General features: G+C 46.3%; 1 protein-coding gene across 1 annotated transcript in view; it reads left to right on the forward strand.

Moving 5' to 3' along the window:
• Positions 1-27,323, forward strand: part of LOC134339714 (zinc finger protein 850-like) — a 43,504-nt gene that overhangs the window by 11,795 nt on the left and 4,386 nt on the right. The window contains exon 2 of the mRNA XM_063036440.1: positions 1,691-3,317. Within this exon, the coding sequence (XP_062892510.1) occupies positions 2,142-3,317 (1,176 nt within the window). The 5' untranslated portion in view covers positions 1,691-2,141. The remainder of the gene's footprint in view (positions 1-1,690; positions 3,318-27,323) is intronic.

Genomic DNA, 27,323 nt, shown 5'->3' on the forward strand with positions numbered 1-27,323 from the left:
GTGAATAAAATCGATGATCTCAGAGCCAGGGTGCTGAATCTGAGGGGCGTTAGGACCGCGCGTGGCCTTTGTTTCACAGAGTCCTGGTTAACCCCTTCCGTACCGGATGCAGCAATTCAGATCAACAGGTTTACTGTACGCCGTCAGGATAGATCAGAGGTGGAGGAGTATGCCTCATGATCAGCTCGCCTTGGTGCACAGATATATCAGTGCTGTCCCAGTTCTGCGCACCAGACCTGGAATATCTAGCAGTAAAGTGCCGTCCTTTTTACCTACCACGGGAGTTCTCTGGGGTCATTTTGGTAGCGGTATACATTCCACCTCAGGCCAATGTCAAGCAAGCTTTAGATGGTCTGAGTAATGGGATCAACATGCATGAAACATGCCTTCACCATTGTTTTGGGAGATTTTATCCATAATACAAATGGAGAGAGACAAATCGAGCCACGTCACCGATTGAAGTCAGGCAGGAGAGGCCCGTTCGGATACAGTCATAAAACCAGCCGGAGAACTGGATGGACAGTCCGGGTACCTGATCCGTGCTCAGTTAGAAAATCAGGAGTTGTTCCTCCAACTTGGGTTGAACCTCTCTGTAACAGTCCTCGCCAAAGAGATTAAATTTATTTCATCATGTGATGGGGTCCTGAATTACCTGTATGGACTGTGCTCGGTTACCCCCTATGAACTGTGCTTTTGAAAAGAGAGAGAGAGTTATTTAACACCAACGCGTCGTTTTGAAAAGAGAGAGAGAGATGAAGACTATCTTTTGGACTGTCACTTTAAGGCACAAGGAATTTCTGGATTTCTGCTGAGGTGGAGATGGCACCGAGCAGCTCGTAAGTTGCTATGGTGACCGAAGGCGGCATTATTTGATGGACAATCGATGTTATGATTTTACGGCAGTGTGTTGATACCTCTCAAGGACATTTGCCTGCTTGTGCATTTCTTACACAGCGAGAGGAAGGAGGAGTTATTTCAATGACAGTTGGTACCCAGTACTGTGAGATAAATAGGAGATCAGATGATACAGACCTCGGACACATGTTTTAGACACTGAATGAGCTTTGTTGTGTCCAACCTTTGCCTCGGTTGATAGCTCCACCACAGAAAACCGGTCCCCGTTGTTGTGGTCACAGTCAGCGACTTTTAAAGGATTTCGGAGGACAACGAGAAGATTGACGGTGTCAGCTCACCTGAAGACTCAGATTTCTCCCTCTCTCTCTCTCCATCACTACTCAACTCAATACCACGAACTGAACTGAACTTTACTCATCATCGTAAGACTGTATCTTTTTACCCCGAGACTTGAAGAAGCTTGAGTTTCATATATATATTTCCACACTTACTGATATACAATCATTGCTAACCTGTTTGATTTATCTACTTTTATATTACGGTATTGTGTAGTTCTAATAAATATTATTAGTTAATAGCAATACTGGACTCCAAAGTGTTTTCTATTTCTGCTGGTTCTTTAACCCGTCACGGGGTATGTGATGATCTGAAATGCTGTGCTTCACCTGTTGATGGGTTTTGTAAATCTTTTTACAGGTGAGATAGATGCAACAAAGAATTTGTGTGCAGGAATCTTAAATACAGCAATTTGTCAGTTCTGATGATTCTGTCCAGATATTTAAAGGGTGACCAGATATTCCCTCTGTGACACCAATGTATCTGTTGTTGGTCCTAGGAGATGAAGATGTCTCTGTGCGTGATCCACTGGAACCGGGGTGCTGAGGACACAACAGCATTTATTGATCTGTTCCGTCTGCGGGAAGTGACTCATCGAAGCTGATGATACGTCAGGAAACTCACAGCAGTGAGAGGTTGATCAGGGATTCACTCACTCAGCCGGCCCGCCAAGACACCGGTGGGCTGACACAAGGGAGAGAGACTGTTCAATTGTTCCGTGTGTGGGACGAGATTCACTCGGTAACCTGATCTGCTGACACACGAGCCAGTTCTCACTGCGGAGAGGCCGTTCACCTACTCAGGCTGTGCGAAGGGATTCACTCAGTCATCCCAACTACAGAGACATCAGCGAATACACACACGAGAGGGGCAATCCCCCAACTCGGACTGTGGGAATCACTCAGTCATCCCACCTATAGACATAACTATCGGTTCACACTGGGGAGAAGATGTTCTCCTGCTCAGAGTGTGGGAAGGCATTCACTCGATCATCTGACCTGTTGGCTCACCAGTCAGTTCACACAGGAGGGGTGCTGTTCACCTGCTTGGACTGTGGGAAGGGGTTCTCAGAGTCATCCGGTCTACTGAGACACCAGCGAGTTCACACTGGGGAGAGGCCGTACACCTGCCCAGACTGTGGGAAGGGATTCAGTCAGTTATCTAACCTACTGAGACACCAGCGAGTTCACACTGGGGAGAGACCTTTCACCTGCTCACTTTGTGGGAAAGGATTCACTCAATCGTCTTACCTACTGGAACACCAGCGGGTTCACACTGGGGAGAGGCCGTTCACCTGCTCGGACTGTGGGAAGGGCTTCAGTCGCTCGTCTCTCCTGAAGGAACATCAGAGAGTTCACACTGGGGAGAGGCCCTTCACCTGCTCCGACTGTGGCCAGGGATTCACTCGATCATCTGACCTGTTGGTTCACCAGTCAGTTCATACAGGAGGGGTGCTCTTCACCTGCTTGGACTGTGGGAAGGGGTTCTCAGAGTCATCCGGTCTACTGAGACACCAGCGAGTTCACACTGGGGAGAGGCCGTTCACCTGCTCAGACTGTGGGAAGGGATTCAGTCAGTTATCTAATCTACTGAGACACCAGCGAGTTCACACTGGGGAGAGACCTTTCACCTGCTCACTTTGTGGGAAGGGGTTCATGCAATCATCTTACTTACTGGCCCACCAGCGGGTTCACACGGGGGAGAGGCCGTTCACCTGCTCACATTGTGGGAAAGGATTCACTCACTCACCTCACCTGAAGCAGCACCAGCAAGTTCACACTGGGGAGAGGCCGTTCACCTGCTCAGACTGTGGGAAGGGGTTCAGTCGATCATGTAACCTGAAGGTACATCAGCGAGTTCACACTGGGGAGAGGCCGTTCACCTGCTCCGACTGTGGGAAAGGATTCAATCACTCATCCCACCTGAAGCAACACCAGCGGGTTCACACTGGGGAGAGGCCGTTCAGCTGCTCGGAATGTGGGAAGGGCTTCACTCAGTCGTGGCACCTCATGGCACACTGTCAAGTTCACACTGGGGAGAGGCCGTTCACCTGCTCCGACTGTGGGAAGGGATTCAGTCATTCAGCCAGCCTCCAGAAACACTACGGAGTTCACACTGGGGGGAAAGTTTAATAAGCTGCCTGGTGGATATTGAACCACTGCAGCTGCTGAATCCGGAGACAAGTTTGCAAATGACTGCTGGTGTCTAACTCTGCAATTACTGCTGCTGTTCATCAAACCCAGGTCCGCACCCTGGTCACTGGGAATGGGAGGAGTTTCTTCTGATGTTCACGTTTAATGGGACTGGAGTTTCTGTGATAAATAAATCAGTTCCATTTTAAACTCTGTCTCGGGTACTCAGTGAATCTACAACACTCCCAGTGTACAGTGGGGAGCCAACTCCACCCAGCTGGTCCCTGCCCGTATTTTTGTTCTACGACAGTCTGTTTAAATCCTACCCTGTTGTTCACCCCTCGCTCTCCCTGTGTGGTGGGTTCCAAACAGTCACCGGTCTGTGGGGGGAAGGGATTTCCCTCGAGTTTCATGCATGACGTTCTGCAGACTGAAGTAGAAGATGAGCTGGCTGTAGTTTCGTCTGACATGTTGTTAGTCCCTCAGATCTCTGGACGGGGGAATAATGGTAGCTAATCACCTTATTCCCTGCTCTTATTGGTCATTTTCACTCTTCCTGAGGGCTGGGTTGTTAGAGCACACCACCGTACTCTACAGTCTGAAAGCAGAACGCTGAACGTTCAGTTGGATGCTCAGTGGTGCAGGCCCAGAAACCGGAGATGGGTCAGCACAGGGCAGAGTTTCGGGCTCGACAGTGGGAGAGGTGAGAGGATATGATGAGGAGCAGGGAAACAGTGCAGGGGGCGTGGCAAGCAATGACAGAGTGGCAACATTTGGAAGCTGATTGACAGAAAAAAGTACGATGAGTTTGACTGTTGACACAGACACAATGCCTGTTGACATTCAGTGTATTCGTTGTGGAAGCTTCTTGTGTTCAACTGACTACTGAGTTCCCATAAAGATATTGTTCAGATTGGTACCATTCGGCAGAGGAAAGGCGAAGCTTGTAAATGCTTCAATGGCACTGCTCTTACCCAGAATTCTTTGAGCTTAAGAATGTGCAGTCTCTGTGAATTGAGTACGCAGGTGCCTTGTGTCCAAAGCTGTGCCAGGAGGAACACGTGTTCAGTGGACAAAGGGCTCCAGGAATGGGCACTGGAGCTCCCAGGCACAGCTGAGATCTTGCCATTTCAACCTAAGGAGTTGAGACTCTCACAAGAAATCTAATCCCAACTTTATCCGGCATGAAGAACTTCCAATGTATCTTGGAGTTAAGTAGATAAACGATTGTCTACCAATTGAAGTGGGACAGTAAGTTCAGGTCTGATGAGAAGATCTCGCTCATGCCCGTACTTTAGTAGCTAATGGGAATAGTGACACCGAGTTCTAAAGGAAAGAGCTGGGCCCAACTTCCAGTGAACTTAAACGTCATTTGGAGCTGCACAGGATAAACAAACTCTTTATGTTACGTTTGGTTCCCCAGCTCAGGGTCACACTGATCAGAAAGTCTCCAGTCGTGTAAATACCGTGTGATCCTGGTAGGACAGTTGGACAGGTGCAGAATTGTTCTCTCACAGACAGTGACCCAAATCACAAATAGATGACCGGCAGGATTGTCCCATTATGAAACAGACAGGTAGACAGTCCCACACCTGTCTCTGGGAAGCACCTTTCATCTCCTGTCTCCCGTCTCAACCATTTCACCCTGCTCTGGGCACCTTCCCCCATTCCTTACAGCCCTCCCGGCCTCGGGTGCCCCCTCCTCCTCCCCATGTCCCTGGGGTTACAAGAATCACCCCTTGTAATAATGATCAGGGAGGCAGAGAGAGAATCTGGAATTACCGATAAGTATCGTTATTGTCTCAACAGGAGAACACGTGAACTTACACAACCAATAGCTGTGTGCACACCTACTAAGTTTTCCTGACTTTCCATGAACAGAAAAGATATTACCAGTTAAAAAGCAGTTTCTGCTGCTGTCCACGTGCCCTCGTTGTCCCATTTCGAATCTCCACGTGTTGTGGGACACCTCACACCTGCGATAGTTGTTCTCCTACAGAGTTACATTTGAAGCCTCTGCTTTCACATTCATTCCTTACCAAATCAAATGTTGCCTTCCAGTGTCATTGGCTGTAGGTCATGTGTCTGACCTTTAACACCTTTGTATTGGCTCTGTTCCAGGCCAGCATCTTCTTATTACCCTCTTCCCAGCCGATGACCATCAGTAATTTATGGCCCTTTGTTCTAAATCAGCTTGAATCACACAGAGCAACATTTACAAACCTGCTATATCCAACCAAAGGACATCTCACAAATAACTTCTTATTTGGCAACGACCCCCAGTTCAGATTACCTGAGGCATCATTATGTCAACTTTGAAACACTGATCAAGCGACTTTAACTCAAAATGGAGAACTCTTCATAAAATGGCAGCCTCCTTCTCGTGACAAGAACAAAGGCAAGTGGTCTGGCTGCTTCCACTGTCCTTGATTCATTTGAATTCACTGATTTGCAGACTGGAGGTCTTTGTGGCCAACTCTGGAAACCCCAGCACACCCCACTCTGACCGAACCTCTGAAGCCTACGCCCCTCCATCCTTGCTCTTCTCCTCTGGGACGTAACCCCATCTCTCCATCTCTGGGACAGCTTCTGCCCTGCTGGACAATGAAACCATGAACACTTCTTCAGTATTTTCCCACCTCTTTTCCATTAGTTTTTTGTAATTTATTGTTATTATTCTGTATTGTGCTGTACTGCTTCAAACAACAAATTTCACAGATTCTGCCAGTGATATAAAACCTGACTCTGATAGCGGATCGATTCTCGACAGTTCCAATGCTCACCCATTTCTCAAATGTGACAGAACCTGCCTCCACCACCTCCTCAGGTAGCGTGAGGGGAAAATCTCTTTCTCAGGTTCCTCTAAATCACTGACTCCTGTTTAAATCTATGCCTCCAGCCTCAGAAACCTTTGCCTCGGGTACGTGGCCAACACGGGCTTCAGTGAGGCCTTGAGAAGGTTCAGCATGGTGGGCAGCTGTGGAAAGTCTGATCACGTGGGATCCAGGCAGAGCTGGCTCATTGGATACACAATTGGCTCAATGCTATGAATCAGAAGGTGATGTTTGAAGGCTGTTTCTCGGTCTCGAGGCCCGTGCCTAGTTGCGTTCCATTATTGTTGGGCCCATTATTGTTAGGATGACAACCAGCAACTTGAATGAGAATGTACAAGGTCTGTTGGTGACTTTGCAGCAAGTTTGTTGAAACGATTACTTTTATTTAAAAGGTAGTAAGCATAAACATTCCCCACACACATCCTCACCCCTCCGTCTTCCCCCTCCACAATGCCTACACCCTTCCCCTCACCCCGTCTTCCCCCTCCACAATGCCCACACCCTTCCCCTCACCCCATCTTCCCCTCCACAATGCCCACCCTTCCCCTCACCCCATCTTCCCCCTCCACAATGCCCACACCCTTCCCCTCACCCCGTCTTCCCCCTCCACAATGCCCACACCCTTCCCCTCACCCCGTCTTCCCCCTCCACAATGCCCACACCCTCCCCCTCACCCCATCTTCCCCTCCACAATGCCCACCCTTCCCCTCACCCCATCTTCCCCCTCCACAATGCCCACACCCTTCCCCTTACGCCATCTTCACCCTCCACAATGTCCACACCCTCCCCGTCACCCCGTCTTCCCCCTCCACAATGCCCACACCCTTCCCCTCACCCCCTCTTCCCCCTCCACAATGCCCACACCCTTCCCCTCACCCCGTCTTCCCCCTCCACAATGCACACACCCTTCCCCTCACCCCGTCTTCCCCCTCCACAATGCCCACACCCTTCCCCTCACCCCGTCTTCCCCCTCCACAATGCCCACACCCTCCCCATCACCCCATCTTCCCCCTCCACAATGCCCACATCCTCCCCATCACCCCATCTTCACCCTCCACAATGCCCACACCCTTCCCCTCACCCCCTCTTCCCCCTCCACAATGCCCACACCCTCCCCGTCACCCCATCTTCCCCCTCCACAATGCCTACACCATTCCCCTCACCCCATCTTCCCCCTCCACAATGCCCACACCCTTCCCCTCACCCCGTCTTCCCCCTCCACAATGCCCACACCCTTCCCCTCACCCCGTCTTCCCCCTCCACAATGCCCACACCCTTCCCCTCACCCCGTCTTCCCCCTCCACAATGCCCACACCCTTCCCCTCACCCCGTCTTCCCCCTCCACAATGCCCACACCCTCCCCCTCACCCCATCTTCCCCTCCACAATGCCCACACCCTTCCCCTCACCCCCTCCACAATGCCCACACCCTTCCCCTCACCCCCTCTTCCCCCTCCACACTGCCTACACCCTTCCCCTCACCCCATCTTCCCCCTCCACAATGCCCACACCCTTCCCCTCACCCCGTCTTCCCCTCCACAATGCCCACACCCTTCCCCTCACCCCCTCTTCCCCCTCCACAATGCCCACCCTTCCCCTCACCCCATCTTCCCCTCCACAATGCCCACACCCTTCCCCTCACCCCGTCTTCCCCCTCCACAATGCCCACACCCTCCCCTCACCCCATCTTCCTCCTCCACAATGCCCACACCCTTCCCCTCACTCCATCTTCCCCTCCACAATGCCTACACCCTTCCCGTCACCCCATCTTCCCCTCCACAATGCCCACACCCTCCCCCTCACCCCATCTTCCCCCCTCCACAATGCCCACACCCTTCCCCTCACCCCATCTTCCCCCTCCACAATGCCCACACCCTTCCCCTCACCCCGTCTTCCCCCTCCACAATGCCCACACCCTCCCCTCACCCCATCTTCCCCTCCACAATGCCTACACCCTTCCCCTCACCCCATCTTCCCCTCCACAATGCCCACACCCTTCCCCTCACCCCGTCTTCCCCTCCACAATGCCCACACCCTTCCCCTCACCCCATCTTCCCCTCCACAATGCCCACACCCTTCCCCTCACCCCATCTTCCCCCTCCACAATGCCCACACCCTTCCCCTCACCCCATCTTCCCCCTCCACAATGCCCACACCCTTCCCCTCACTCCATCTTCCCCTCCACAATGCCCACACCCTTCCCCTCACCCCATCTTCCCCTCCACAATGCCCACACCCTCCCCATCACCCCATCTTCCCCTCCACAATGCCCACACCCTTCCCCTCACCCCGTCTTCCCCCTCCACAATGCCCACACCCTTCCCCTCACTCCATCTTCCCCCTCCACAATGCCCACACCCTTCCCCTCACCCCATCTTCCTCCTCCACCTAGATTTCTACCCCCTGCTTCTCCACCTCGAGAGATATGGGTCAAAGGTGAAAGGTACATCCGGGGGATTTCTTCACTCAGAGGATGGTGCAAGTGTGGGTCGTGCTGCCGGTGCATGTGCTGGGTGTCGGTTCATTTCCAGCGTTTAAGGGAAATTGGGATAAGTACCTGGTTGAGAGGGCTACGGAGAACTGTGGTGCAGGTCGATGTCACCATGCAGAATAACAGGTTAGCACAGACTAGATGGGCTGAACTGTATGTTTCTATGGTACGGTGCTACACGAGTCTAATAATACTCTCATTTGTAATTTCCACAGTCAGTAGTTTGCTGCTAAGGACTGAACCAGAGGTTTACAGAATGGGTGACTGTTCCCGTGCTCAAAGTCAATGGGATGTCCCATCGCTGGGCAGATATTGTCCCCTCCATTCTCTCTGGCTCAGTCCGTCACTCAGCAAGTTCACTGCTTACGGGAACCCACAGAGGAGGGATCCCTGACAGAGGTTTCCCCACTCTCTCTCAGTCTGGTGACAGGGAAAGGCTCCCGGTCTCAGGGAGTGACGTGGGAATCCTTTTGTGGAAATGCGGAAAGAGTTGGCAAAGTTGGACAAAGAGCTGAAAGAAGTTTGGGAATTGGATACAGTAAAAAAACACGCTGAACTGAAAATCACATTGAAACCCGGCAGACTTAGTAATGTGAGATCTGATTCAATAGAACAGTACAGGTCCTTCAGCGCACAATGTCATACTGACCCTGGAAACTCCGACACAATCAATCCAAATGTTCCCCCCTACGTAACTCTCCATTTTCAGTCTGTGTGCTTATCTAGGAGTTGTTTAAAAGTCCATCATGAACCTGCGTCAGACTCCACCCTGGTGGGGCATAACACATACCCACCAGACTGTGCAAAGAGCTTCACTCCGACATCCCCCGCTTCCCTCAACCACTCCTTTCTTCCAGTCACTGTACAATTACGGCCACCTCGTATTAGCCATTTCAGCCCTGGGATGCCGTATATGTCTGGCTGTCCACTCGATCTATGCTTCTTATCGTCTTGTCCACTTCTATCTCGTCAGCTCTCATCATCCTTCACCCCAAAGGCGCAAGCTCGCTCACTCCGTCCTCCTAGTAAATGCTCTATCATCTACGCAGCTCCTGGTAAATCCCTGCACTCTCTCCAATGCTTTCTGTAGTGTGGCGCTCAGAACTGAACACAGACATCCCACCTCTCCCGGAAATTCCGGGAGTCTCCTGCATTAGAATAGTGGCTCCCTGATGCCCGCAAGTTATATACAATTTCACGAAAATCAATTCTTTTGAGAGCGAGTGAGCGAGAGAGAGAAAGCAAGAGAGAGAGCGAGAGCGCACCATGGCAGAGTGTTCTAAAAAAAGAAAATATAAAACATACTTCACCCCAGACTACACAAAATTGTACCTTTGCCTAATAGGGGTCAAAATAATGACAGTGTTGCTCACTGCGCTGTTTGCAACAGTGCCTTTTCTATTGGCCATGGTGGGTTAAGACTGTAAAAGACATGTTGAGGTGAGTTTAACAAGTGTCATTCATTCATTAGCATAGCTAATGTTATTTAAACTAGCTGGCTAGCTGCTAAGGAGCTACTCTATTGCAGACATCCCACCTCTCCCGGAATTTGATGGTGCTACCTCCCTGAAATGAGTTTTTGCAGGGTGGGATGTCTGTGAACATAATATTCCAAATGTGGTCTAACCGGGATTGTATAGAATTGCAACATTACCTCGCTGTTCTTGAACTCAAATTCCTAATTATTGAAGGTTAAAACTCCATACACCTTCTTAACCAGCTATCAAATTGCCTGGATTCCTGATGTGGTTCCTGATACCCCTCTGTGTCTGGACACTGCTGAAAATCCTGTCACTAACTCTGTACTCTGCATTCAAATCTGTACTTCCAAAGTAAATCACTGCATTCTCCCCGAGGGAGAAGCGTATGTAAACATCACGCTGTGTTTGCCACCCCTGTCCACTTTCTTATTGTGACGTCTTCTCCCATCATTTTCCGTCCTGAAGCGGGGTCACTGCCCGAAACGTTGATTGGTTATTCACCTCCATGGATGCTGCCTGACCTGCTGAGTTCCTTCAGCATTTTGAGTTGAGCGCTTCGGAATTCGGCGACCAAACGCGCATGCGTTATAAAACGCTGTAGACGCGCATGCGCTGTCCACCTGGGTGCTTGCGCATGCGCTCAGACGACGGCGTCCTGGCGATTCGGCGGCAGCCCTGAAGCGTGGCTGCAGGCAGAGTTTTCATCAGCACCGGCTTCCACACCGCGACTGAGGGGCAATTTTTGCGAAATCCAGACGCACTGGGATCATTCCCGTTCCTTTCCCTCTCTCTCTCTCTCTCTCTCTCTCTCTCTCAGACCCACCATCCGTAATCCAGGCCCCAGGGGAACTTGCTGCTACTGAGGTAAGGAGCTGGCGCCCCGAGAGACGCATGCGCATCGCTGGGACCGTAACGGATAGAGGGGTTTCTCGATCGTGGGGGGTTCTGGGTAGAGAGGCAGCCATGGGTACCTCTCGAGGTGGAGTGACTGGGTATGAGAGTGATCGATCATGTAACTATATAACAATTACAGCACGGAAACAGGCCATCTCGGCCCTTCTAGTCCGTGCCGAACTCTTACTCTCACCTAGTCCCACCGACCTGTACTCAGCCAATAACCCTCCATTCCTTTCCTGTACATATAGCTATCCAATTTAACTTTAAAGGACAACATAGAACCTGGTTCAACCACTTCTGCTGGAAATTCATTCCACAAAGCTACCACTTTCTGAGTAAAGAAGTTCCCCCTCATGTTACCCCTAAACTTCTGTCCTCCAACTCCCAACTCATGTCCTCTTGTTGTTGAATCTTCCCCACTCTCAATGGAGAAAGCCTAACATGTCAACTCTATCTATCCTCCTCATAATTTCAAACACCTCTATCAAGTCCCCCGTCAACCTTCTACACTCCAAATAATAAAGACCTAACTTGTTCAACCTTCCTCTGTAACTTAGGAGATGAAACCCAGGCAACATTTTAGTAAACCTCCCCTGTACTCTCTCAATTTTATTGACATCTTTTCTACAATTCAGTGACCAGAACTGTACACAATACTCCAGATTTGGCTTTACCAATGCATTATACAATTTCAACATTCCATCCCAACTCCTATACTCAATGCTCTGATTAATAAAGGCCAGCAAACCAAAAGCTTTCTTCACCACCCTATCCACATGAGATTCCATCTTCAGGGAACTATGCACCATTATTCCTAGGTCCCTCTGTTCTACAGCATTCTTTAATGCCCAACCATTTACCATGTTTGTCCTATTTTGATTAGTCCTACCAAAATGTAGCACCTCACATTTTTCAGCATTAAACTCCATCTGCCATCTTTCAGCCCACTCTTCTAACTGGCCTAAATCTCTCTGCAAGCTTTGAAAACCTACTTCATTATCCACAACTCCACCTATCTTAGTATCATCTGCACACTTACTCATCCAATTTACCACCCCATCATCCAGATCATTAATGTATATGACAAACAACAGTGGACCCAGTACAGATCCCTGAGGCACACCACTACACACTCTCCTCCAATCTGACACACAGTTATCCACCACTATTCTCTGACATCTCCCATCCAGCCACTGCTGAATCTATTTTACTACTTGCATATTAATGCCTAATGATTGAACCTTCCTAACTAACCTTCCATGTGGAACCTTGTCAGATGCCTTACTGAAGTCCATATAGACAACATCCACCGTCGAGACCCTTCATCAGGACTAGGAAAAAAAAGATGAGAAGTCAGTGTAAGAAGGTAGGAGAGGATAGAAGACCATGGAAGAAAGGAAAGGGGGAGGAGCACCACAGGGAGGTGATGGGCAGGCAAGGAGATGGGGTGAGATGGAAACGGGAAGGGGGAATGGTAAAGGGGGGCATCAAGTTGGAGGATACAACGCTATGTTAACAACTGTATTGCTGCTGCTTCTTGCACCTATTATGAGCTCATAAAGTTTGCCTCCAACTTCCATTCTGCCTTTAAATTTACTTGGTCTTTTTCCTACATCTCTCTCCCCATTCTTGATCTCTCTATCTACGTACGTCAATGACTTAGACTACAGTATTAATGGATTTGTGGCTAAATGTGCCGATGATACTAAGGTAAGTGGAGGAGTGGGTAGTGTTAAGGAAACAGAGAGCCTGTAGAAAGACTTAGATATTTTAGGGGAATGAGCAAAGAAGTGACAAATGAAATACAATGTTGGAAAGTGTATGGTCATGCACTTTGGTGGAAGAAATAAACGGGTGGACTATTATTTAGATGGGGAGAGAATTCAAAGTGCTGAGATGCAAAGAGACTTGGGAGTCCTTGTGCAAGATACATTAAAGGTTAACCTCCAGGTTGAGTCCGTTGTGAAGAAGGCGAATGCAATGTTGGCATTTATTTCTAGAGGTATAGAGTATAAGAGCAGGGATGTGATGTTAAGGCTCTGTAAGGCACTCGTGAGACCACACTTGGAATACTGTGTGCAGTTTTGGGCTACTTATTTTAGAAAGGATATACTGACATTGGAGAGGGTTCAGAGGAGATTCATGAGAATGAATCCAGGAATGAAAGGATTACTGTATGAGGAACGTCTGGCAGCTCTTGGGCTGTATTCCCTGGAATTCAGGAGAATGAGAGGCTTTCATAGAAACATTCCGAATGTTAGAAGGCCTGAACAGATTAGATATAGCAAAGTTATTTCCCATGGTAGGGGAGTCTAGGACAAGAGGGCATGACTTCAGGATTGAAGGACGTCCATTTAGAACTGAGGTGCGGAGAAATTACTTTAGTCAGAGGGTGGTAAATCTGTGGGATTTGTTGCCACGAGCGGCTGTGGAGGCCAAGTCATTGGATGTATTTAAGGCAGAAATAGATAGGTTCTTGATTAGCCAGGGCATCAAAGGGTGTGGGGTGAAAGCAGGGGAGTGGGGATGACTGGAAGAATTGGATCATCCCATGATTGGCCCTTGTGGCTACGGGGATCAGGGGGTATGGAGGGAAGGCTGGGGCAGGGTTCTGAGTTGGATGATCAGCCATGATCATAATAAATGGCGGTGCAGGCTCGAAGGGCCGAATGGCCTACTCCTGCATCTATTTTCTATGTTTCTATGTACCTATGAATGGCGGAGCAGGCTCGATGGGCCTACTTCTGCTCCTATATCTTATGGCCTAATGATCTACTGCTATCTTTCATAAACCCACTGACCCCGACAGCTACCTCCCACCCTGTCACTTGTAAAAATGCCATCCCCTTCTCTCAGTTCCACTATCTCTGCCAGAATGAGGCTTCTCATTCCAGAACTACTGGGGTCCTCGTTCTTCAAAGAAATGGGCGTTCCTCCCTCCACCATCGACTCAGCCCTCACCAGCACCTCTGCACACCTGCCCTCAACCCATCCTCCTGCCGACAGAGCTCGAGCACGTGATTCTCCGTAATTTCCTCCAGCTCCAAAGGGATCCACCACCCAGCAAATCTTTCCTCCTCCCCCCCACCAACAATTCTCCATTTTCCGCAGGGATCACTCCCTACGTGATTCCCTTCCCCACTCGTCCCTCCCCAGTGACCTTACTGGTACTTATCCTTACAAGCAGAACGAATGCCACACCTGCGCCTACACCTTCTCCTTTCTCCGTTCAGGGCCCCAAGTGCTCCTTTCAGGTGAGGTGACACTTCACCTGTGAATCTGTTGGGGTTGCCTACTATACCCAGTGCTCCTGGTGTGGCCTCTTGTGTATCGATGAGATGCGACGGAGATTGGGAGAGCACCAGAAAAGGTGGGATCTCCCAGTGGCCACCCATTTTAATTCCACGTCCCATTCCCATTCCGACACGTCGGCCAGTGGTATGTCAGGCCACACTCAGGTTGGAGGAATGACACCTTATATTCCGTCTGGGTAAACACAGAACGTAGAAACACAGAGAACCTACAGCACCATACAGGTCCTTCGGCCCACAATGCTGTGCTGAACATGTACTTACTTTAGAAATTACCTAGGGTTACCCATAGCCCTCTATTTGTCTAAGCTCAATGTACCTATCCAGGAGCCTCTTAAAAGATGCTATTGTATCCGGATAGTGGAGAGCACCCCTGTGGCTGTCCCCCTCAGCAACAGATATCATGTTCTGGATGCTGTTGAGGGGGACAACCTGACAGGGGACGCCCACAGTGACCAGGTCTGTGGTACTGAGCCTGGCGCTGTTGTACAGGAGGGAGAAGAGGAATGTGGTAGTCATAGGGGATTCCATAGTCAGGGGAACAGACAGGAGATTCTGTGAGCCTGACAGAGATACCCGCATGGTGTGTTGCCTCCCAGGTGCCAGGGTACGGGATGTCTCGGATCGAGTCCTGAATATTCTGAAGGGAGAGGGTGAGCAGCCAGTTGTCTTGGTACATGTTGGTACCAATGACATAGATAGGAGAAGGGAGGAGGTCCTGAAGAGAGATTTCCGGGAGTTAGGAAGGAAGCTGAGAAGCAGGACCTCCAGGGTAGTAATCTCAGGATTGCTACCTCTGCCACGTGCTAGCGAGGGCAAGAATAGTCGGATCAGGCAGATGAATGCGTGGCTGAGAGACTGGTGCAGGGGGCAGGGCTTCAGATTCTTGGATAATTGGGATCTCTTCTGGGGGAAGTATGACCTGTTCAAAATGGACAGGTTACACCTGAACCCGAAGGGGACCAATATCCTGGCAGGAAGGTTTAATAGAGCTGTTAGGGAGGCTTTAAACTAATTTGACAGTGGGGTGGGAACTGGAATGATAGAGTGGAGGAGGGGGAAAACAGAAATAAATCTAAGATAGTGAACAGTAAAGATGTCAGGAAAGACAGGCAGGTGATGGGGCAAATTTATAGCCATTGGGATGAGTTGCAGTGAAATCAAAGCAAAAAGTACCAAATACTGGTCTTAAGGTGTTGTACTTAAATGCACGCAGCATAAGGAATAAGGTGGATGATCTTGTCGTACAGCTACAGATTGGCAGGTATGATATTGTGGCCATCACTGAGACCTGGCTAAAGGATGCATGTCTCTGGGAGCTGAACGTCCAAGGATACACAGTGTATCGGAAGGATAGGAAGGTAGGCAGAGGGGGTGGCGTGGATTTATTGGTAAGAAATAATAATAAATCATTAGAAGGAGGTGACATAGGATCGGAAGGTGCAGAATCTTTATGGGTTGAGCTAAGGAATAGCAGGGGTAAAAGGACCCTGATGGCAGTTATTTATAGGCCTCCAAGCAGCTGCAGGGATGTGGACTACAAATTACAACTGGAAATAGAAAGGCTTGTCAGAAGGGCAATGTTATGACAATTGTGGGGAATTTTAACATGCGAGTGGATTGGGAAAATCAGGTCAGCACTGGATCTCAAGAGAGAGAATTTGTAGAATGTCTGCGAGATGGCTTTTTAGAACAGCTTGTTGTTGAGCCCACTAGGGGATCGGTTGTACTGGATTGGGTATTGTGTAATGAACCGGAGCTGATTAGAGAGATTGAGGTGAAGGAACCCTTAGGAGACAGTGATCATAACATGATTGAGTTCACTGTGAAATTAGAAAAAGAGAAGCCGAAATCTGATGTGTCGGTATTTCAGTGGAGTAAAGGAAATTACAGTGGCATGAGAGAGGAACTGGCCAGAGTTGACTGGAAGGGGACACTGGCGGGAAGGACGGCAGAGCAGCAGTGGCTGGAGTTTATGCGAGAAGTGAGGAAGATGCAAGACAGGTATATTCCAAAACAGAAGAAATTTTCGAATGGAAAAAGGATGCAACCGTGGCTGACAAGAGAAGTCAAAGCCAAAGCTAAAGCAAAGGAGAGGGCATACAAAGAAGCAAAAATTAGTGTAAGGGGGTTTCGATTTTTATGTTACTGCAGAGGCTAATTAAAATGGCGACTTTGTTATGTTAATCTGGGGAATGCGGCTTTGTTGTGCTTTAACGCTGAAGAGAGTTTGCGCTAGCAGTTTGTTTTACTTTGAATTAAGATAGCAGCCTTCTATTAACCAATTGGGATAGTTGTTATGGTTTTGGTGTATTTGAAGATACTGTATGCGCGGGGTTTTGGCGCAGAAGGCGGGAGAGCGAGACAGAGGATGGACGAGGTGCCGTGAGTCCACTAACGGGGTCGGACCCCGAGCGGGACGTTCGGTGAGGAGACGGAGACGGACTCGTGTTGAGCGTCTGGTCGACCACTGTTGTTGGTCCCAGGCGGCCGGTCGAGGTGGTCCGAGGGGGTCGCAGGGTGAAGAAGAAGGTCCTTGAGCTCCAACGGTTTTTGTGCTCGAAGAGATTGAACTTTGATAAGTGAGGCGCCTTTTATTTTCCTTTTATATTTTATTCTCTTTTAATTATATAGTTCCAGTAATATCTAAAACTGTATATCATTTAATTGCATCTGGTGTATTGTCTGTGCTGTGGGCAGGGTGGGGTACCTCACACAGCATCCACACAAACTACTACCCAGTTTGCCGGGGCCGAGGCTGTTTCCCTAGACGACAGCGAGCCGAGCGACCCTGAGGGTGGCGGGTGGGCTTACATTAGTGGGAAGACAGAGGATTGGGAAGTTTTTAAAAGCTTTACAAAAGGAAACTAAGAAGGTCATTAAGAGGGAAAAGATGAACTATGAAAGGAAAGTAGCAAATAATATCAAAGAGGATACTAAAAGCTTTTTCGAGTATATAAAGAGTAAAAGACAGGTGAGAGTAGATATAGGACCGATAGAAAATGATACTGGAGAAATTGTAATGGGAGATAAGGAGATGGCGGAGGAACTGAACGAGTATTTTGCATCAGTCTTCACTGAGGAAGACATCAGCAGTATACCGGACACTCAAGGGTGGCAGGGAAGAGAAGTGTGTGCAGTCACAATTACGACAGAGAAAGTACTCAGGAAGTTGAATAGTCTAAAGGTCGATAAATCACCCGGACCAGATGGAATGCACCCTCGTGTTCTGAAGGAAGTAGCTGTGGAGATTGCGGAGGCATTAGCGATGATCTTTCAAAAGTCGATAGATTCTGGCATGGTTCCGGAGGACTGGAAGATTGCAAATGTCACTCCGCTATTTAAGAAGCGGGCAAAGAAGCAAAAAGGAAATTATAGACCTGTTAGCTTGACATTGGTGGTTGGGAAGTTGTTGGAGTCGATCGTCAAGGATGAGATTATGGAGTACCTGGAGGCATATGACAAGATAGGCAGAACTCAGCATAGTTTTCTTAAAGGAAAATCCTGCCTGACAAACCTATTACAATTTTTTGAGGAAATTACCAGTAGGCTAGACAAGGGAGATGCAGTGGATGTTGTATATTTTCAGAAGGCCTTTGACAAGGTGCCACACATGAGGCTGCTTAACAAGATAAGAGCCCATGGAATTACGGGAAAATTACATACGTGGATAGAGCGTTGGCTGATTGGCAGGAAACAGAGAGTGGGAATAAAGGGATCCTATTCTGGTTGGCTGCCGGTTACCAGTGGTGTTCCACAGGGATCAGTGTTGGGGCCGCTTCTTTTTACATTGTACATCAACGATTTGGATTATGGAATAGATGGCTTTGTGGCTAAGTTTGCTGACGATACATAGATAGGTGGAGGGGCCAGTAGTGCTGAGGAAACAGAGAGTCTGCAGAGAGACTTGATAGATTGGGAGAATGGGCAAAGAAGTGGCAAATGAAATACAATGTTGGAAAGTGTATGGTTATGCACTTTGGCAGAAGAAATAAACAGGCAGACTATTATTTAAATGGGGAGAGAATTCAGAAGTTCTGAGATGCAACGGGACTTGGGAGTCCTTGTACAGGATACCCTTAAGGTTAACCTCCAGGTTGAGTCAGTAGTGAAGAAGGCGAATGCAATGTTGGCATTCATTTCTAGAGGAATAGAGTATAGGAGCAGGAATGTGATGTTGAGGCTCTATAAGGCGCTGGTGAGACCTCACTTAGAGTACTGTGTGCAGTTTTGGTCTCCTTATTTAAGAAAGGATGTGCTGACGTTGGAGAGGGTACAGAGAAGATTCACCAGAATGATTCCGGGAATGAGAGGGTTAACATATGAGGAACGTTTGTCTGCTCTGGGACTGTATTCCTTGGAGTTTAGGAGAATGAGGGGGGACCTCATAGAAACATTTCGAATGTTGAAAGGCATGGACAGAGTGGATGTGGCAAAGTTGTTTCCCATGATGGGGGAGTCTAGAACGAGAGGGCATGACTTAAGGATTGAAGGGCGCCCATTCAGAACAGATATGTGAAGAAATTTTTTTAGCCAGAGGGTGGTGAATCTATGGAATTTGTTGCCACGGGCGGCGGCAGTGGAGGCCAAGTCATTGGGTGTATTTAAGGCAGAGATTGATAGGTATCTGAGTAGCAAGGGCATCAAAGGTTATGGTGAGAAGGCGGGGGAGTGGGACTAAATGGGAGAATGGATCAGCTCATGATAAAATGGTGGAGCAGACTCGATGGGCTGAATGGCTGACTTCTGCTCCTTTGTCTTATGGTCTTATGGTATCCGCCTCCACCACCGTTGCCGGGAGCCCATTCCACGTACTCACCACCTTCTGCGTAAAAAACTTACCCCTGACATCTCCTCTGTACCTGCTTCCAAGCACCTTAAAACTGTGCCCCCTTGTGTTAGCCATTTCAGCCCTGGGAAAAAGCCTCTGACTATCCACACAATCAATGCCTCTCATCATCTTATACACCTCTATCAGGTCACCTCTTATCCTCCGCCACTCCAAGGAGAAAAGTCCGAGTTCACTCAGCCTAAGGCATGCTCCCCAATCCAGGCAACATCCTTGTAAATCTCCTTTGTGCTCTTTCTATGACCCGGCTGGTGGTGTCGTGCCATCAGTGCTGGACTGCGGGGCGAATTCGAATCCATTCGGCTCCTCTGCAAGTTTTTCATCTGTGCTGGGTTACGAGCTGGTGATCTCTTTGAAAAGGCAATGACAAACCACTGCTGTAACTTGCCTCGTACGCGATTTCCCACTACGTTAGAGCGGCGTGGGAGGAAGTCGTCCACTAACCGGAGAAACTCTGGATGCAATGTACCTTCCCTTTCCTACTCTTTCTTTTTTCTTGTAATTTATTTTTTATTGAATTTCGTCATCAAACAAACATTTCCATAAGATGTATTTCAGATACTCTACATATATATCATATAATCATATTTGTCACAAATCTCCACATAATATTTATCTGATAGAAAGGAGAGGAAAGAAAGAACAACCGAAAGAAGCAAACTACGTACAGAGTAGGGAGTGATTTTTTTTTTACAACATATTCATTGACTTGTGAGAATAAAATCAGGCCTGTGAGGTGTTATGTAGTTAAACCATTTTTTCCAGTATGAATCAAATTGTTCCAACTTATGATTAACAGATGCTGTTGTCTTCTCCATTTTGTAAATGTCCATTGTAATTTCCATCCATACATTTAAAGTTGGACTCTCCTGTGATGACCATTTCCTGGTAAGGGTCATTTTACCAGCCACCAGCAGTACATTCATTAAATATTTATCTCTTTTCAACCATTCTTGAGGTATATACCCAAAATATATGGTCTTACTCTCTAAGGGTATTTCACATTTAAAGATGTCTTGTAGGGCATTGTGTATCCCACTCCAATAGTCTTTGATAACGGGGCATTCCCAGAAAATATGATAATGGCTTGCATTTTGATTTCCACAATTTCTCCAGCAAACAGGGGGGTTACTATCATAATGGGATTTCTGAGAGGGTGTAATAAAATATCTTGTCAAGTTTTTCCACCCGAACTCCCTCCATTTCTGTGGACTGGTACACTTCCATTGATACCTCCATATTATTGTCCAGTCTTCCTCAGATATTATTATCCCTCCTTCCTTCTCCCATTTTGTTTTAATGTATGAAGTCGAATATGTTTTAAAATTTGACAAATCCTTGTACACGCTTAAAATTATTCTACTACCGTTGTCTGAATTATATGCTTTTCTAAATGGCTCCATCAGACATGTACTTGCCTTGGTTACATTTTTAACAGTCCTATTAACATACTATTTCATCTGTAAATACCGGTAAAAGTCTTGTTTTTCTAATAAGTGTTTCTCTTTGAGCATTTCAAAACTGAACAGTGTTCCTTCTTACATTATATTGCAAATAGCTGTTATTCCTTTAGCTGTCCAGTCCTTAAATGTTTATCCAGTTTATTTGGCGTAAAATCCGAGTCATATGCACACCATTTAAGAATTGCAATGTCTCTCTCTAGTTTATATTCTTTTATAATAGTTTTCCATATTTTAAGAGTCCATTTCACCCACGTGTTGTCAATATTATTTATGTAACTTTGCAGGTTATCATCAGCCAAAATTGCCTGTATGGGGATGGAAAGTATCCTCTCCTCAATGTTTTTCCATTGAGCTTCATATGATGGGTTGCACCAGCATATCACGGCTCTCAACTGTGCTGCAAAGTAATCATCTCTAAGAGAAGGTAGGCTCCATCCCCACTTTTCCTTGGCCAATTGCAAAGTTTTGAGACGAACCCGAGGCCATTGGTAGGGTCTGAAAGAGATATAATAGTCTGGGCAGTATATTCATTTTAATAGATTCAATCCTTGAACTGAGACCAAGAAAAGGAATGAGGTTCCACCTTGTTATATCTTCCTTAATTTTTTTATATATAGGCTGATAATTGCATTCTGATAATTTTGCCAAATCTTTTGGCATAATGATGCCCAAATATTTGACGGACTCTGTTTGCCATGCTCAAGGATATCTACTTTCAATTTCTCTTGGTGGGCTATAGTTATATGAAAGCAGTTGGGTTTTATCTATGTGGATCTTGTATCCTGATAATTGGCTATATTGTTCAAAGAATTGCATAATTTAGGTAAAGAGTACGTTGGCTGCCCTGGATAGATCAAAATGTCATCCGCGAAACAGGCCAATTTATGCTCTGTCCCTTTAATAGTAATTCCCATGATATCTTCATTTTGTCTGATGTATTGAGCTAATGGTTCAAGATATAATGCGAAGAGTAGCGGTGACCATGCACCTTTCCAGGTTAAAACTATTAGATAAATATCCATTGATTTTAATCCTGGCAGTAGGATTGTCGTATAGTGCCTGTATAGTTTTAATAATTTTGTCATGTAAACCAAATCTATATGATCCATAATGTGAAGTGTCCTTCGTATATTGTCTTGTGTTTGGCGTTGTTGTATAAAACCTGTCTTCTAATCGTTTGGCCATGATGGAGGTAAATATTCTATAATCCATATTAAGAACAGATATTGTTCTAAATGACCCACGTTCCATTTTATCCTTGCCTTCTTTCGGTATAGCTGAGATTATCGCCTCCTTCCAGCTGGGTGGCATTTGCCCCTTTCTCAGAGCCCAGTTCAATGTGGGGAGTAGAACAGGAATTAACTCACTCCTAAACTCTTTATACCATTCTGCCATATATCCATCTGATCCCAGTGACTTGCTTAATTTAAGCCTACTAATTGTAGTTTTTAGTTCAGCTTCAGTTATGTCAGCAGTCATCGTTCTATTTCGTTCTTTGCTTAAAGTGGGTAACTCTAAAGAATTCAGGAAGGTGTCAATTTGGGTTATGCTTCCCCCTGGAACTTTGGAATATAGCGTTTTGTAAAACATTTCAAAAGCTTCTTAAATTTCACTTAGTTTATTTTTTTATCACTTTTGTTCTTGGATCCCTAGTTCTATGAATTGTATTTTCTGCTATTTTTTTTTCAGTTTCCACGTCAGTATTTTCATAGATTTAGATCCACTTTCATAATGTCTCTGTTTCAGAAACATTTAATTTTTTCTAATCTCTTGTGTAGCCAAACTATTAATTTAATTCCTAATTTTTAAAATTTCCTCTCTTGTATATTGTGCCAAACTCAATTTGTGTTTTTTTTTCTAGTTCCTTCAGCTTATTTTGTAATTCCTCTGATGTTTTATTCCTTATTTTTTTCTTATATGAAGATACCGCTATAATTTTCCCTCTTAAGACAGCCTTCAGAGTATCCTATAGAATGGTAGGTGAAACCTCCCCATTATCATTGAATTCTAAGTAAAGGCCAATTTCTTTTTTAATTTGTTCCTTAAAATAGGGATCATTGAGGAGACTTGAATTTAGTTTCCAAATAGTATTCTTTGGTTGTGGGTCAAGATCAACAGATAAATATATAGGTGCATGGTCACTTACATCTATTGTCCCAATTCCACAGGTGATTATTTTGTCTCTATCTTTTCCAAATGTTATGAAATAGTCTATTCTTGTATATACGGAATGGGGGGCAGAATAATGAGTGTGATCCCTTCTGTCGGGGAAAAGGTCCCTCCATGTATCAATTAGACCAACATCCTCAAAAAGAGTGTTAACTTTCTTATGTAAGGACTTTGTTTCATAAGTTTTTCTATTGGAAGAGTCTAACTTTGGTTGTAATTGTAAATTTAAGTCTCCTCCACATATCAAGAGACCTTCTGTTTCCGTTACCATAATATTAGTAATTTTCTGGAAGAAACTAATATCACTTCCTGGGAGTGTGTATATATTCAATAAAGTAACTGGATTTCCATCTATATGCCCCCTTACCAGAATATATCTGCCCTCCTTATCTCCCATTTCAAATACTTTTTCAAAATTTAGCTTGCTTGAGATGAGAATACCAACTCCTCTTCTATGTCCTGATTTATATGAGGAGAAAGACAGATTAGTGGAGCCCATTCTCTTTAATTTTCCATGCTCATTATCACTTAAGTAAGTTTTCTGTAAATATACTACATGGGCTTGTTCTTTTTTCATTTTTGATAGAATTTTACTGCGCTTGACTGGATTCATCAGCCCATTGACTTTAAAAGAAATGAATTTTACTTTGTCCTTAGCCATGTGTATTTATCTGTTAGTATATCATTGAAATTTGCAGAATATAACTTAATCGATCTACTCCCTGAATAAACAAGAGCCAAGAAACGCGAATAATTAAAAAAAAGGTAATGAAGGTGTGATTCCAAGGCTGGGGTTTCTAGATGACCCGGGGTTGAGCTAGAGGAAATGTCTAGCCGTGGGGGATAGCCCCTCCTACCTGTGAGTTGAGGGCCCCTGCTGCGGTACCTATAAAAGTAAGTAAAAAAAATCTATGTCCATTACACAGAAATGATTTCCCTGTGTATTCCTCCCATGTATATATTCTCATTTAGAAACATAGAAACATAGAAAATAGGTGCAGGAGTAGGCCATTCGGCCCTTCGAGCCTGCACCGCCATTTATTATGATCATGGCTGATCATCCAACTCAGAACCCAGCCTTCCCTCCATACCCCCTGACCCCTGTAGCCACAAGGGCCATATCTAACTTCCTTTTAAACATAGCTAATGAACTGGCCTCAACAGTTTGCTGTGGCAGAGAATTCCACAGATTCACCACTCTCTGTGTGAAGAAGTTTTTCCTAATCTCGGTCCTAAAAGGCTTCTCCTCTATCCTGAAACTGTGACCCCTCGTTCTGGACCTCCCCAACATCGGGAACAATCTTCCCGCATCTAGCCTGTCCAATCCCTTTAGGATCTTATACGTTTCAATCAGATCCCCCCTCAATCTTCTAAATTCCAACGAGTACAAGCCCAGTTCATCCAGTCTTTCTTCATATGAAAGACCTGCCATCCCAGGAATCAATCTGGTGAACCTTCTTTGTACTCCCTCTATGGCAAAGATGTCTTTCCTCAGATTAGGGGACCAAAACTGCACACAATACTCCAGGTGTGGTCTCACCAAGGCTTTGTACAACTGCAGTAGTACCTCCCTGCTCCTGTACTCGAATCCTCTCGCTATAAATGCCAGCATACCGTTCGCCTTTTTCACCGCCTGCTGTACCTGCATGCCCACTTTCAATGACTGGTGTATAATGACACCCAGGTCTCGTTGCACCTCCCCTTTTCCTAATCGGCCACCATTCAGATAATAATCTGTTTTCCTATTTTTGCCACCAAAGTGGATAACTTCACATTTATCCACATTAAATTGCATCTGCCATGAGTTTGCCCACTCACCCAACCTATCCAAGTCACCCTGCATCCTCTTAGCATCCTCCTCACTGCTAACACTGCCACCCAGCTTCGTGTCATCCGCAAACTTGGAGATGCTGCATTTAATTCCCTCATCCAAGTCATTAATATATATTGTAAACAACTGGGGTCCCAGCACTGAGCCTTGCGGTACCCCACTAGTCACCGCCTGCCATTCTGAAAAGGTCCCGTTTATTCCCACTCTTTGCTTCCTGTCTGCTAACCAATTCTCCACCCACACCAATACCTTACCCCCAATACCGTGTGCTTTAACTTTGCACACTAATCTCCTGAGTGGGACCTTGTCAAAAGCCTTTCGAAAATCCAAATATACCACATCCACTGGTTCTCCCCTATCCACTCTACTAGTTACATCCTCAAAAAATTCTATGAGATTCGTCAGACATGATTTTCCTTTCACAAATCCATGCTGACTTTGTCCGATCATTTCACCGCTTTCCAAATGTGCTGTTATCACATCCTTGATAACTGACTCCAGCAGTTTCCCCACCACCGACGTTAGGCTAACCGGCCTATAATTCCCCGGTTTCTCTCTCCCTCCTTTTTTAAAAAGTGGGGTTACATTAGCCACCCTCCAATCCTCAGGAACTAGTCCAGAATCTGACGAGTTTTGAAAAATTATCACTAATGCATCCACTATTTCTTGGGCTACTTCCTTAAGCACTCTGGGATGCAGACCATCTGGCCCTGGGGATTTATCTGCCTTCAATCCCTTCAATTTACCTAACACCACTTCCCTACTAACATGTATTTCGCTCAGTTCCTCCATCTCACTGGACCCTCTGTCCCTTACTATTTCTGGAAGATTATTTATGTCCTCCTTAGTGAAGACAGAACCAAAGTAATTATTCAATTGGTCTGCCATGTCCTTGCTCCCCATAATCAATTCACCTGTTTCTGTTTGCAGGGGACCTACATTTGTCTTTATCAGTCTTTTCCTTTTTACATATCTATAAAAGCTTTTACAGTCCGTTTTTATGTTCTCTGCCAGTTTTCTCTCATAATCTTTTTTCCCCTTCCTAATTAAGCCCTTTGTCCTCCTCTGCTGAACTCTGAATTTCTCCCAGTCCTCAGGTGAGCCACTTTCTCTGGCTAATTTGTATGCTACTTCTTTGGAATTGATACTGTCCCTAATTTCTCTTGTCAGCCACGGGTGCACTACCTTCCTTGATTTATTCTTTTGCCAAACTGGGATGAACAATTGTTGTAGTTCATCCATGCAACCTTTAAATGCCTGCCATTGCATATCCACCGTCAATCCTTTAAGTGTCATTTGCCAGTCTATCTTAGCTAATTCACGCCTCATACCTTCAAAGTTACCCCTCTTTAAGTTCAGAACCTTTGTTTCTGAATTAACTACGTCACTCTCCATGTTAATGAAGAATTCCACCATATTATGGTCACTCTTACCCAAGGGGCCTCTCACGACAAGATCGCTAATTAACCCTTCCTCATTGCTCAAAACCCAGTCCAGAATAGCCTGCTCTCTAGTCGGTTCCTCGACATGTTGGTTCAAAAAACCATCCCGCATACATTCCAAGAAGTCCTCTTCCTCAGCACCTTTACCAATTTGGTTCACCCAGTCTACATGTAGATTGAAGTCACCCATTATAACTGCTGTTCCTTTATTGCACACATTTCTAATTTCCTGTTTAATACCATCTCCGACCTCACTACTACTGTTAGGTGGCCTGTACACAACTCCCACCAGCGTCTTCTGCCCCTTAGTGTTACGCAGCTCTACCCATATCGATTCCACATCTTCCCGGCTTATGTCCTTCCTTTCTATTGCGTTAATCTCTTTTTTAACCAGCAACGCCACCCCACCTCCCCTTCCTTCATGTCTATCCCTCCTGAATATTGAATATCCCTGAACGTTGAGCTCCCATCCCTGGTCACCCTGGAGCCATGTCTCTGTGATCCCAACTATATCATAATCATTAATAACAATCTGCACTTTCAATTCATCCACCTTATTACGAATGCTCCTTGCATTGACACATAAAGCCTTCAGGCGCTCTTTTACAACTCTCTTAGCCCTTTTTAATGCTTGCCCTGGATTTGTCGGCCTGCCACTTTTACTTTTCCCCTTTGTACTTTTTGCTTCTACGCTCACTTTACACCCCTCTGTCTCTCTGCACTGGTTCCCATCCCTCTGTTGTGAACTAACCTCCTCACACCTAGCCTCTTTAATTTGATTCCCACCCCCCAACCATTCTAGTTTAAAGTCACCTCAGTAGCTAGGTGACCTCATTTAGGTGGGGAAAAGGGAATGAATGAATGAATTTTTAAAAATTGAGTAATATAAAACCCACATTATAATACGTATTTCTCGAGATAGGTATATCACCGTCTGTTTTTGCTTCCGTTTAGTTTATCAGCACTTTTAAAGTTAGCCAAACCTTATGGCTCTTCTGGAGGAGGTGAGGGTTGTCTTCGGAGAACTCACAGTCTCTTCCTAATATCCTTCTCTCGTCCTACTCCCGTCCCCTGCTTTCTCGGTTCTCTTACTATTTCCCAAGCAGATCGGGATAACTGCTCAGCCAGACTTTCCCTTGGTTTGACCACGTTAACGGGCAGTCCTCTTCTTCATGTCTGTAGTCGCCTCTTCCACCGTCTGATATAGTCGTATCCCTTCTTGGTAAAATACCC

The sequence above is a fragment of the Mobula hypostoma genome, chromosome 30, assembly GCF_963921235.1.
Source record: "Mobula hypostoma chromosome 30, sMobHyp1.1, whole genome shotgun sequence".
NCBI lineage: Eukaryota > Metazoa > Chordata > Chondrichthyes > Myliobatiformes > Myliobatidae > Mobula > Mobula hypostoma.